Here is a 14,528-nt window from a genome sequence, read left to right on the forward strand (position 1 = left end):
GCTATGATTGCACCACTGGACTCCAGCCTGGGCAACAGAGTGAGACCCTATCTCAAAAAACAAACAACAATAAACAATAATAAATAATTAGAAATTGCAATTAAAACAGTATCATTTACAGTATCATTTTTAAAAAACAAAATACTTAACAAAAGATATGTAAGACCTTTGCAGTGAAAACTATGAAACATTTCTGAGAGCAATTAAAGACCTAAATAAGTTGAGAAGATACACAATGTTCATGGATTGGAAGACTCAGTATTGTTAAGGTGTAATTTTTCTCCAAATAGCTCTGCAGATTCAATGCAGTCCCAGAAGGTTTTTTTTTTTTTTTTGGTAGAAATTGACAAGCTGAATCTTAACATTTAAACGGAAATACAAAGTATCTAGAATAGCCAAAACAATCCTGAAAGCAAAAGAACAAAGTTGGAGGACTCCTACTACCTAATTTCAAGTCTTACCGTGAAGCTATAGTAATCAAAATAGTGTGATATTGTCTCTATAGTACATATATTTTTGTATCATTTTTATAAATACTTCAAAGCATTTATAAATGTTGAAATATTGACCCTCTGATTGAAATTTCTTGAACATCAGGTAAGGTGATTGGTTGAATAATAGAATAATATTTTCCTCCAATCATTGCTGTGGTACTTAACTTGCTTATGTAATTGCTTAACTATAATATTTTAACATTGATTTGTAAAAATATATGTGTGTGACCAGGCACCGTAGCTCATGCCTGTAATCTCAGCACTTTGGGAGGCCAAGGCAGGAGGATCACTTGAGGTCAGGAGTTCAAGACCAGCCTGGCCAACATAGTGAAAGCTTGTGTCTACTAAAAATACAAAAATTAGCCAGGCGTGGTGACATGCCTGTAATCCCAGCTACTCAGGAGGCTGAGGCAGGAGAATCACTTGAACCTGGGAGGCAGAGGTTGCAGTGAGCCCAGATCACGCCACCACACTCCATCCTGGGTGACAGAGCGAGACTCTCTCTGAAAAAATGTGTGTGTGTGTGTGTGTGTGTGTGTGTGTGTGTGTGTGAGAGAGAGAGAGACAGAGACACTGATAGGTTTAACAAATTCTTAATAGGGTGAAATACAGTATTTCTCTGTTGATAAATTAAGGCCAAATTATTTCAGAATTGGTCAGAACATGGCTTGGCTCCATGACTGAGGGCCACAATTTGAAAGTTGCCTAGATCCTCAGAAGAGGCAGCATGAGCCTGATAGGAGAGGATGGCAAAGCTCCCAGTCCTAGAGGGAGATTGGAGAATAAATCGAATGTTCCTTTAAACCTCACCATAAATTCAAGCTGGGCTCCTGCTTGGATGAATAGCATCGTTGCTGATAGCACAGGCTCTGGAGTGAGATTGCCTGGGATCACAATCCCAGCCCAACCACTAAATGTGCAACCTTAGGCAAGAAACCTGACCTCTTGCAGGTCAGCATCTTCATCTATAGAACAAAGATAATGATGGAGCTACCACATTGAGATATTGTGGGGATTTAATAAATTTACAAATGCAAAGCATGTAGGGTGGAACCTGGTGATAGGATAAGTGTAATATAAAATTTGCTATTGTTATTCAAGTGTACATATTTTTAATTCCACCTTTAGAACTGTAGAACCTCAGTCCCATCCTAACCCTCAAAATCCTCTCTAGTTGTTTCCAAAAGTACCCAGGAGTTTCTCATTTTATGCTCAGGAACAAGTAAATGCCTATCCTTCCAGAAAGGGCATTCCAAGCAAAGGAATATACAGAATTATAACCAAGCAAAGAGATTCTGGGGAGCTCCAGTTCTCCATCAAGCAGCTGGAGTAGTCTGACCACTAGTACTCCCCAACTTAAACAGTGGACTGATCACCATGTTCTTAAAGCCCTGGGAAGCTTAGCTTCTGCCTCTCTAACCAGCCCGATATTTTCTCAATTTGTCAGATAAACCGTCTTGCTTCACCATGGTTGTTCCTTCTGACCAGAACACTCCTGGCCCACCCCTTCCCCTGGTTCACTCCTACTCATCCTTCAGGTCAGCTCAAACATCACTTCTTTAAGATTTCCTGGCCTCCTAGGGTACTTCAAATCCCCCTAACCAGATGCTATCTTAGTACCCTATAATTATCCTCGTCACACTGTCATTCTAGTTGACTGCATATGTACTAAGTTATTTAATATATTAATATTTCTTCCCAACTGAAATGTCATCTTCATGAGGAAGAGACCATGTCTGCCCAGTTTCTTATTGCATCCCCAGCAGCAAACACAGTGGCTTGCACATAGTCAGTATTCAGGATTTAATAAGTGAACCAAAGGCAGCTTAGTAAAGCAGAAGTGGAAAGTGTACATGAAGAAGCGGTAGAAGAAAACACTGGAAAACTAAGCCAGACAGATGATAGGAGCTATGTGTTCCAGGTTAAGAAATTTGGACTTTAATTTGAAGACAGTGCTGGTCACTAAAGGTCTTAAGCTAGGCTAATGACCTTGTTTTAGGAATGCGAAATGCTGATCTGGCCAGTGAAACTGGAGGTGAGGAACACTTCAAAGGCTGTTGTAGGAAACCAGGTGAGAGGTGTTAGACAACAGAGGGTGAGGTAGAGGGAGATAGCCAGGAGCCTTAGGTGGATCACAATCTGAGAGAGGTGAGCTAGAGTCAAGAATCCAGAAAGAAAGAGACTCACCCCATCTGGAGGGCCTGTAAGGAAGGAGGAAAAAGGATGTGTCAGATGTGAGGGAAGGGTTTGTTGTTACTGCTTGTTATTTTTAACAAATAAGATGCATTGAGCCTTTGTGTGCCACACACTGTGAGTAATGGACTCAGTTTCTTCTCATCAGAGGTCGCCTGCCAAGCCTGAGGGATGTGGAGTGGTATAGGGACCATGAAGAGAATGCTTAGGTTTAGAACAGACACTGTAGAGAATAGAAGGAGGAGCTGGCAAGACGCTGGGAGAGCGTGATTGGTGCCACCCTTGTGTGCAGAGGCCTGTGGTTTTCTCCAGTAGGACCGAGCAGCCTGGACACAGGAATGAAAATGGTGGATATTTAAATCAAAATAGAATTAGGGGAGTGGGTGGCAAACTACGGCCTCTGGGCCAAATCCGGCTCACTGCCTGTTTGGTAAATAAAGTTTTATTAGAATACAACCATGCTAATTTGCTGTTTTTGTGCTGCAACAGGCAGAGTTGAATAATTGCCACAGAGACTATATGTCCCACAAAGCCCAAAATATTTGCTATCTGGTCCTTTACAAAAATAGTTTGCTGACCCCTGGATTACAAGTTAGCAGGTAAGGCAGAATACATGGCAGCAAGGGAGTGGTAAGAAAGTGGTTGAAGGGATGGAGAATGGGGATCTAGACTGGTTAAGAAAGGAGGCAAAGCCAGGCGGGCGTTGATAGATTGGGAGAAAATAAGAGGATTTTCGTTGCATCTGTTCTCTCAGTGAGGCCAAAGTATCAATACGTTAAAAAGAATGCGAGAGCTGGAAGTAAGCGAGAAGAAAAGTAATTTTGGAAAACAGGTTTCAGAGGAGGGCAGTCCTGAGTGATGACATGTTCTAGGGACTACTCAGAGGAATGGCTGAAGGTCATTGTGGTGAGGAATTCAAGAAACAGTGAGGCCAGGATGGATGGCTAGTCTCCATGGACATTGGTGTCACTCAGGGTGACGGAGAATAGAGAAGATAGTGTCTGTGTTCCAGTTTTGTTTTAAGAAGTATCTGTTTATATGAAGGGTCCAGGTCTGGTATTATAACCTTTTCGGAGATAATGAGTTAGGAAAATTTAAAAATTCTTGCATGCTCATATTTTAGTGGATCTCAACTATCAGGAAAGTGAAGGCAGCCACCTAATACACCTTAATATTTATACCAAACGAGAGGGATGTATTTGCTGCTGCAACCTCATTTGATCTTGATACTAAATAACTCTGTTCTTGGAACAGCTCATTTCTTCCCCTCAGTTTAAATTTTAAGTTATTTATCTGGAGCTCAAACTATTCTTTCAAGTTATTAGATACTTGATCATGTACACAAAAAGAGAAGGAGGAAGCTAGTAGATTCTTGGAAGCTAGAAATGGTGGCAGACAGCCTTCATTATATTCTCATAAGCCACATTTATAGTAAGTATGTTCAGCTACACTGGTCTTGGCTTTCTAATTTTTTTGGAGGAAAAAATTCAGTATTCTACACTTTCTCGTATTGGATAGTGGTAGGCGTTGTGACTGCCTTCATCCTTTTTTCCTATCCAATTGGCTTCGTTTTTTTTACCATGGTCTTCACTAGTAGTTGTTCTAGATACCTGTTTTTCAGTCTACCTTTGAAAGTGAAAGGAATCGAACTTGACACACACACACACAAGACCCATTAACCATGCACTTTTCCTTTTTGTCTGTAAAAGGCTTCAGAGCCAGAAATTGAGGAAAATGGTAGAAAACAGTTCTCCAAAGTGTCTTGGCAAAGCCTGAGTTACTGCTCAGGCTGGCTCAGAAGCACCGTGCAGAGTAGAGTTGAAGGCAGCCTTCATCACCCCTCCAGGGAGGTAGCCCCAGCAACTCTTGTAGTATACGTCTCCTGCCTGCTGTTTCACAGGCAAAAAACCACACCTATTTAATTTTCAAAGCTTATACTTTATACTTTATAGGTAAGTGAGAAAACTCATCTTTAATCCAATTTTCCCAATAAAAATTTAGCATAAGTGATTAAGAGTTTTCCTAAATCTATTATTCTATGTAGCATATTTATAATGACATTAAATTTCCAAATGTTACACTTTTCAAAAATTGAAATCTAATATACCATAAAATGCATCCTTTTAAAATGTATGATTTAGTAGCTTTTAGTGTATTCTTAGTTGTGAAGTCATCACCACTAATTCAGAAACACTTTTATCACCGGCTAGAAGTCCTACACTCATTAGCAGTCACTCCCCATTCTTCCCTCCCTCTAACTACCGTCAGCCACAGATCTTGTTGTCTCTATGTATTTGCCTATTCTAAACATTTCATAGAAATGGAATCATGAAATATGTGGCCTTTTGTGTCTGGCTTATTTTACTTAGCCTAATATTTTCAAGATTCATCCATGTTGTAACATATATCAGTACTTCATTGCTTTTTATGGCTAATTCCATTGTAACAAGATATATATAGATACAGATAGATAGAAAAATAGAATATAGTATATAGTATACCAAAAAGTATATAGTATATAGGATACCAAAAAGTATATCTGTTTCTCTCTGCCTCTTCTATAGAGATCTGTCTCTCTTCTATAGAAAGAGAGAAATAAAGCTTTCTCTATTCTATAGAAATAGATATGCTTTTGGCTATTACAAATAATGCTGCCACAAACATTTGTGTAAAATGTTACATTTTTATTTTTTAAGGCTCATTTATTATACACTCTACAAAAGAACAGAGTATAAATGTAGTAAAGGACAAAGGAAGCCAAAATGACAGGCATACACTTTTACATAGCAAGTATGGACAAAACTTGTCAAGATTCTTTAAATACTTCTACTTTTAACAGTCAAAATCAGTTTCTACAAATAATTTATTATCTCAGCAAGAAGTTTTAGAACACTCAACCTATGTGATTCAAACTATGACTGTCTTAATGAAGAAAGTTTAATTTTGTCCTCTTTGAAAATCTCCAAATTGCTGGAAGCCAAGTAAACCAGGTCAGTACCAATTTTTAAAAGATTCAAAGGCTTTTAAGCCTATGACTTCTTAGGAAGTCATAATTGCTTAGAAAAATTATTCAAAGTATGTATTCAGCTTTTAATTATATTAACATGCAAGAAAAAAACATCCGTACATCTAATTATCATCAGTAGCCAGTTAATTGCTGGATCTTCCAAAACCAGAGACAAGTCTTCTTAAGAATCAAGGCTTTTCAGACCTCTCCACTAATACATTGCAGTATGCAGACTTTGTTTAACTTCACTTGACAGAAGAGAAGATCCTTTAAAGTGTAGTGGAAGACAGGCTGACATTTTCTGTGCTCTCTCCTTCTAAGTGTAGACACAGCTTTTGTTGCTGATACCTTGGTCAACAGCCTTTGTGCTTATCAGTTCTTCCTTAGTTCACTGTCCTTCTGACTGAGAAATGTGATGTCCAAACGTTGAAGTTTCTGGACAAGAAAATGGAGAAGGCTCCTAAGATCTATTTTCTTTCTCAAATGAATCATCTTTTTGAAATGCAAATTTCTGCTTAAGTGCATGAGACGTTAAAGACACCAGATCCCAATATGAATATTTTCCTCTTATGAATGGGTCTGCCACCAGGTGACTGTTCAATTGCACAGAGCTTTACTTTATTTATGTCCTCTAGAACATCCAACATGTTTAGAACATCTTTATTTCTGTGGCTTTTTGGATGATGACTATACTAGCACCTGGGTGCCGTTTGTTCATTTCAGTAGCTGGATTATCTGAGTCACAAATATTATTAGATCCTAGTTGTATGGGAAGAAAACATGGAAGCTAGAGAGAAGAAAACTGAGGAGGAAGTGGTAGTGGAGGAGGAGAAGAAAGCATTGAACTTGGAAACTGATTTTTATTATGTTAAGGCTCATTATACACTCTACAAAGGAACAGAGTATAAATGCAGTAAAGAACAAATATATATGTGTGACTCCCCACTCAGCTGAACAGCCCCTGATGATGGCATTTGTCCCAAACTAATGGGCCCATCATTCAAGCCAAAGGAACTAGAATTTGTACTGTTTTTCAGTTCCTGCATTTCCACAATTGCAGGAATCTGAGAGTGAAGAAAAGTTAGCCCATCTTCAAGGGCACCTATTTTTTTTTAATTGCAGCTTCATTTACAAGCAGATCATTTTTCACTGGTTTGTTGTGTTTCAGAGCAGATGACAGTGGATCCCAAACTAGTTGCAAAGGATGGACACATTCCATTTTCTCTTCATTTTTCCATATACTATTTTGAAATCTGATAAAACTGGCTTCCTCGACATTTGCCACACACAAAGTATCAGCAAAAGATGGAACAATAGATCCAGAATTATCAGAGTCTATAGAGTTCGAGAACTGGATCAACTCAAAATTGTGCCTTCAACAAGGTTCTAACAGAAGTATTTTCTCATTAATATGAACAGTATTCTTAGTTGATCCATAGTCTTTATTTTCCCAAATCAGCAAAACCTGATCTGTAGGAACGCCAGAATATTCACTATGAGAGACCCTGATGAAGCAAATACAGAAGCCAATTCAAGGAAGCATTGTCAGTTTCCTGGTACCTTTCTCTGAAGCTGGCCTTCCAGCAACTACCAGAATGGCAAATGGAGGGCATTACGAATCCTGTCTCAGAATCCTCCATTGAAGAGGCGCTGATCCTGGTCGAGGAGTACGCAGACATCGACCTGGTGTCTGCTCGCACACCTTGGCTTGCAGGCCACAGGCAGTAACGATGACCTCACTGAGGGGTGTGAGATCAACCTGGTGCCCAGCCCTGGCACCCCTCGCTCAGCCAGGGTAACTCCCTAGGAGGCATGGTTGCCTCCTCCTGTTCCCAGCCAACCTATCACTGGTCCCGAGGACAGGACCACTCAGTGTTACATTTCAAACCATGGAACAAAATCAGAATATTTTAATTTGTATATAGTTAACTTGACAGACATTGTATATCAGCTAGGAAGACTGAAAGAGGTGAATTGGAGAATGACAAAAACTTCTCTGTTTTACAGTGAACTATTTAAAGTGTTTAGTTGACCAAAGCCCTTCTGCTTACAGAATTATATCTCTAGCTCATAAGAGTTTTTAATTATTTCTAGAAATTTCTCATTTTATTTTTGCAGCACAGTTCTAAATGCTTTTAAAATGGAAAGTTTTAATATCACGATTAACTGGTCCGATATTATTTATGAGTATAATAAGTTAAAGTTAACACATCAGCATTTGGAATAATTTTATCAGGGCTGTCTTCAAGCAAGCCCAACATTAATTGGTGTGCGTATATCACACAATGAGATTTTAAAATACAGCGATTTATTGTAGCTTATTTCGGTTCTGCTGAGTAGACTGTGTGAATGTTAACAAGAGACCCAAATAACTTCTGTAGTGAGCCTGGTCAGGAGAACTAAATGGGCAGTGAGGATGCACCCTGGAGAGCAGCTTGAAGTATGTGTACAGCTGTGGAATGTTTGGAAACAAAAGTAAATTGATATGCGGCAATTATAGATGAAGCGGCTTTTTATAAGCAAAAGCATCATGTAGCCTATGACTCAAAGCTGCAAAACTGTAAACAATGATAAGCGATTTCGTCAGCAGTTGTAGTCATAAGGCAAAAGAAAGGTGGCTAAATAGTAGAAAGCAGTGGGTCCCAGACTTTAGCATACCTCAGAAACACCTGGCAGCTTGTTACAACTTAGTTTTCTGGGCCCAACCCCCCAGTTTCTGATTTAGTAGATCTGGAACCCAAGAAATTCATTACTGACAAATTCCCAGGTGATGCTACTGCAGTCACATTTTGAGAACCACTGGCATCAAGTTAAATACCAGGTTTTTTAGTCACAGCATATATATGTGACTAACCTAACTGTGTATCTTTAAATATATACGATAACATGGGGGCCAGGCTCAGTGGCTCACGCCAGTAATCTCAGCACTTTAGGAGGCCGAGGCGGGCAGATCACAAGGTCAGGAGATTGAGACCATCCTGGCTAACACAGTGAAACCCTGTCTCTACTAAAAATACAAAAAAAAATTAGCCAGGCGTGGTGGCAGGCACCTGTAGTCCCAGCTACTCGGCAGGCAGAGGCAGAAGAACGGTGTGAACCCGGAAGGTGGAGCTTGCAGTGAGCCAGTGAGCCGAGATTGCACCACTGCACTCCAGCCTGGGCGACAGTGAGACTCTGTCTCAAAAAAAAAAAAAAAAAAAAAAAACAAAACACATGATATTAATATTTGACTCAAATATTATTTCCGTCTTAGCCTACTTAAAATGTTTCTTATTAAGTTATTCTTTCTGACTAGAAGGAACTCAAATTCTATTTCTAGAGTCTTTTCTTAGTACTTTAACAGATATGTTTTGAGTCCTAGAATCTTTTTTTTTTTTTTTTTTTTTTTTTTGGAGACAGGGTCTCACCCTTTTGCCCAGGTTGGAGTGCCCTGGCATGACCACGGCTCACTGCAGCCTCAAACTCCCAGGCTCAGGTGGTCCTCCCACTTTAGTCTCCCAAGTAGGTGGGACCACAGGTACACGCCACCATGCCCAACTAATTTTTGTACTTTTTGTAGAGAAGGGGTTTCGCCATGTTGCTCAGGCTGTTCTCAAATTCCTGGGCCCAAGCTATCCTCCCACCTCGACCTCCGAAAGTGCTGGGATTACAGGTGTGAGCCACCATGCCCAGCTGGGTCCTAGAATCTCATCAAGAATAGGTAAGTTCTGTAAAGTGATGCACCGATCTTGCCTCAAATATCCCTACCAAATGGTTTTTCAGGCTGTGCATGAGCTCTGAGCATCACTCACCATTATTATTTTTGTGTGTGAAGAACCATGACAATGAGATATTTTTTTTTAATTAAGTGGGTTAAAATCTGTTTTCTGTAAGTTCTACCTGTTGATCCCAGTTCCAGCTCCTGCAAACTATGAGTAATGGAAGGTATTATTATTCAGGTTTTCTGATTGTCTTCAAATAATTAGATATAGCCTCTCATCCTTCTACCATCTCTTTTTGGGTAAAGATTAGCATATCCATCAACTATTTCTTATAGATAAGATGTCAAGTCCCCTCACTGTCCTGGTTACCTGCCTTCTAAATTTTCTACTCAAAATTTAACATAATTCTATAATACAGTAAAAATAATTCTAATGTAATAGAATTGTGTGGAAGTATAGAATTGTGATTAAGATCATATTCTGTGACATCAGAGAAACTTGAATTTGAATCTCATCTTTGCCCTTTTCTAGCCTTGTGGTCTTGGGAAAGATTTTTAGCCTCTTTCAGATTCCTTTGCCTCATATTTAAAACGGGGTTATAAAACCTACTCCATCTGGTGCTAAACAAAGAGAATTTAAAAACAACTATTTGAGGGGGCCAGGCACAGTGGCTCACAGAGGTAATCCCAGCTTCGGGAGGCTGAGGAGTGAGGATCACCTGAGGCCAGGAGTTTGAGACCAGCCTTGGCAATGTAGCAAGACCCCTTCTCTACAAAAAATTCAAGAAAAGAGCCAGGCATTGGTGGCCCACACCTGTAGTCTCAGCTACTAGGAAGGCTGAGGCGGGAGGATCACTTGAGCCCAGGTTGAGGCTGTAGTGAGTCATGACTGCACCACTGCACTCCAGTCTGGGTGACAGAGCAAGGTCCTGTTTCTAAAAAAAGAAAAAAAAAACAGGCATTTGAAAAGTGGTTAAGTCCTTAGACAGGTGAACAATTACCATGAATACCCACCTACCTCTGCAACCCGTGGCAGAGTCTGAAGATTTGTTTTCTGGAGAGGGCAGATGGAAGGTCTCTGAAATGAGGGATGCTAGGTAGAGTTACAAGTGTGGGCACTGTCACCAAAACCACAGGATTATGTGATGATATGTAAACCACATGCTAAATGCTGCAGCTCCCTCCCCCTGCTGGCCTCCCAGCACCCTGATAGCTAGACCTTTACCCTCTAGGTAGGAGATAGGACAACTTTTTTCCTAGAACCTAACTGGCCTAGAGGAAAGAACTAAAGATACTGACATTAGTGGTTCCCCAACAAATGACTATTCACTGAAGCTCAAAGTTGACAAGTGCCATACACACACTCAAAGTTCCTTTCAACTTTTAATCCTCCACACTTAAACATAAGCAGACAGCAAGGGGTACCAACATCTGAATATAAAACATTGAAACGAAAACAAAGAAAAATAATTTTGAGGAAACATACACTATGAAGGGAAAGGAAAACTTTTTCAAAGAAGCTTATTATCCTCAAAGAAATAAGAGAATACAGTATATGAAACAAGAACAAGACATTACAAAAAGAATTTCTGAAAACCAAAAAAAAGAGCTCTTGGAAATTTAAAAATATAATAGCAGAAATATAAGAAGTCAATGAGAGGATTGGAAGCTAAAGCTGATAAAATCTACATGGAAGTAAAGCAAAAAGACGGAGGTGGGGAAAATGGGAAAGCAAAGTAAGAAAATTAGAAGACTAGTCCAAGAGATCTAACATCTGACAAGAGGAGGTTCTGAAAGAGACAACAGAGAAAACACAGGGAGAAAATAAGTGATTAAATCATTTAGAATAATTTTCTGAGGCTGAAGGAAATAGGTTGCCTGACTGAGTTGACCTCAGTGAGTGAAAATAGTCTCACTTCAGGGCACATCACTGAGAAGCTTCCAAACCCTCTGAAACAAAGAGGAAATTCTGTAATGCTTCAGAGATAAAACAGGTTACATGCAATGAATAAGAATTCGAATGGCTCCAACCCCTGAACAGCAATACTAGAAACAAGAAGACAGTGAAATATGGCCTTCAAAATTCTGAAAGAAGGATTTCTGACCTAGAATTCTTTAACCAAACTATCATTAAGCCTAAAAGTAGAGTACAGACATTTTCAGACATGCAGGTTCTCAAAACGTTTACTTCTCATGGCTATCGTCATTAACATGCCCACTACCATCTTTCCACCTTTTTAATCCAAAGATAGTCTGTCTCAATTAGCCTGACCTAGATTCCTAACTGTTCTTGGCTTTTCTTGACCGTGTGCTGATGAAGTTCCTGCTTTCCTTTTCATGTCCCTGCTGCTGCATCGGCTGAGAATATATTTCATCCCCAAAAAAAGTTTTGTGATTGGAATTTTTCCTGAGAACTGGAGATAGGCCATGGAAAGCTTTGAAGCAAAAAATAGAAGCTGCCTGCCCTGGCCATAGTTTTTACAGGAGGTCCAATTTAGCTTAGAAGGGGCATGAATATGTAAAGCAAAATAAAATAATGTAGAAAAATAAGCCATGTGTTCTCATTAGTAAGCATCAATTTCCCTCTTCTGTGACTTACAATGAAATTTTTTTTTAAGTAGCAAGTTCAGAGTTTGTTGCAAAGAGTTTAGAACTGGATTCCACCAATTTGTATCACATATCATAAGTGAATGTAAATAGATATTCCAGGAAGAAGAGAAAAAAGTTCCATGTTTAAGAAAGCTTGGAAGACACTTGAATAAATTACCGAAGATTTCTCAGAACTTTAGATGCACTGATGGACATTGTTAATCTCCTTTTGGGAAGCACAGTATGCAACTGCCAAGGTGTATTGACTATGAAGCCTGTTTTTACAAAACATCTTCTAACATCTGAAGGAACACAGTGTTTCTCAGAAAAGTTTGGGAAATAATGATTTAGAATGAAGTGTGGGAGATTTAATATGATTTTGCCAGAAAGGAAGTAAAAACTTTCCTAAGTATGTAATTTTATGGGGGAAAAAAAGGCTTAGAATGCTTTTTACTTCACTTATAGTTTCTTGGTGAGAAAAAAAATGATTATATACATGTGCTAAAGTGTTCTAGATTTCAGATGCGTTGGACTTCAGTCTTGATTATATTTCACTATAGAGAGAAAAATATTTATTTCACTAACTTTTGGGTACTTGTAGTTGGTAGTTCATTTTGCCATAATAATCTCTACAGGAAAAAAAAATTAAAAAGTTGAAGGAATCTGTTACAGGTTTCTCACACTTTCTACTTTAAATACCAACTTAAAATGCTGGCAGTCAGTAGAATAGGGTTTAATACTTTTCTGCTCTCTCTGATTAAGTTTAGTGTAAAAATATGTTGGGCAGGGTTTGAGTCAAGATGAGTCAAGATGAATATTGATAATTCTATTTTAGTTTCATTTCCATGGTATTATTGATATATAATACATCTGTATATTTTCTTAGTTTCCTGCTTTGGGTTTTTTAAGCTTATTATGAATAGTTAACATTTAAAATTCTAAGCAGTTTATTTATGTTGAGCCCTTCCAGATAAGCTTTTACATTATAAAATTATTTTAGCTATTACTCTCATTTGTATGTTGCATAAATCTTTTTTCTCTCATTTACACATTTTAGTTTCAACTGCCTCTGAGGGAGCATCTTCCTTTTCTCCTTCATCCATGTCATCTCCTGATCTAGCCTCTCCAGAGAAGTCAGCTCATCTCTTATCCCCAATTCTGGCCAGACCTTCCTTCTGGACTTTGTCCCATCAACAGTTGTCTTCTACCTCCTTTAAAGATGAAGATAAGACAGCCAAGCTGCATCACTCCTTTGCTTCCAGGGGCCCAGTGTCTTCTGATGTAGAGGAAAATGATAGCCTCAATCTACTGGGAATTCTTCCAAATAACTCTGATTCTGCTAAAAAGAATATAAGTCATATTTCTAGTAGTCATGGGGGAGAGTTTTCCACCCAAAATGTAGACCAGTTCATCCCTGCGTCCTGTTCTGGTTTTCAGTCAACCAAAGACTTCCCCCGGGAACCTGAAGCAAAGAATTCCATTAGTGTTCTTTTAAGGGAGGTAAAATGTGCGATCACTAGATTACATGAAGATCTGAGCACAGTGATCCAAGAACTTAATGTCATCAATAACCACTTGATGAGCATGAGTCTGAATAGTTCACAAATAAGCCAGTCTTCGCAGGTCCCCCAGTCTTCTGAGGGGGGCTTAGATCAGATCTAATCATCACAATATCCATTTTTGATAGAACTCGTGTGGTTCCACTTCCCCAAGACTTAAGTTAGCATTGTATAAATTCATATTACTATGGCAAAAAAGGTGATGGTTTAATTTTTCCTTGTCAGGTGTGTCTTTCAAACTAATAATTTCATTTGGGTGGTTTATTTTTTAAAAGGGAAAGATGTCACCTTTGATAATTTCAGATTTAGATATTAGTTCATTTGAAACAGAAGAGAATTTCGTTCTTTCATGCTCTGTACGTCAAATGGGTTAAGCATTAGTGAAAATTGTGGTAAGACCTCAAACTGCAAATGACTATTCAAGAACTTTTGGATAAGGAGTCAGGAAGAAGCTCTTTATCTTTCAACTGTATGGAGCTTGTTAACAAGCCTCTGAGGTGACCTAGGAGGATCGAGTTTGGGGGTATACATTTCACACACTCTTTTGCAAGTTTTAGGTTCTGCAAACCAAGGGCCAGAAATCTTTTCTTTCTTCCAGATGCTAGTGTTAGGAGTTAAATGGAAATAAGAAGGACATGGGGCAAATGTTTTTACTGTCAATGTATATTGCAAAGTGAATTCAAATGCATCCGATTATTCTACTTCAGAAAATAAATTTGATATTTTTCATCTTCTGTGTATATTTTTAATTCATTAAGACAGCCTTTCAAATAGAAATGTCTCAGTTATTTATGGGCAAAACAATCCAGTTTGGGGATTACAGGCCAGTGATTCCCAACCCTGCTGCACACTGGAATCACCACAGCTTTTCTTTTGTTTTATATTTGTCTGAGAGAATCGTGTAAGGGGCTCCATGTGCCCATCACTCAGTTTCAACAATTACCAGCTCAAGGCTAAAATACTCCTGATTATTTTGAAGACATATG

The 14,528-nt window shown here is 38.8% G+C and overlaps 1 protein-coding gene and 1 pseudogene across 6 annotated transcripts in view; one reads left to right on the forward strand and one right to left on the reverse strand.

Moving 5' to 3' along the window:
• The window catches only part of ENTHD1 (ENTH domain containing 1), a 145,106-nt gene extending 130,829 nt beyond the window's left edge, over positions 1–14,277 (forward strand). For 5 of the 6 annotated variants that reach the window (XM_063622935.1, XM_063622933.1, XM_055251947.2 and 2 more), the window contains one exon: positions 13,041–14,277. In XM_063622935.1, coding sequence (XP_063479005.1) covers positions 13,041–13,645 — 605 coding nt within the window. In that variant the 3' untranslated portion in view covers positions 13,646–14,277. The remainder of the gene's footprint in view (positions 1–13,040) is intronic. The other variant, XM_063622936.1, reaches the window with a different exon arrangement.
• On the reverse strand, positions 6,011–7,373 carry LOC129468480 (mitochondrial fission regulator 2-like; annotated as a pseudogene).
• Positions 14,278–14,528: the final 251 nt, after the last annotated feature.

The sequence above is a fragment of the Symphalangus syndactylus genome, chromosome 18, assembly GCF_028878055.3.
Source record: "Symphalangus syndactylus isolate Jambi chromosome 18, NHGRI_mSymSyn1-v2.1_pri, whole genome shotgun sequence".
Lineage (NCBI taxonomy): Eukaryota > Metazoa > Chordata > Mammalia > Primates > Hylobatidae > Symphalangus > Symphalangus syndactylus.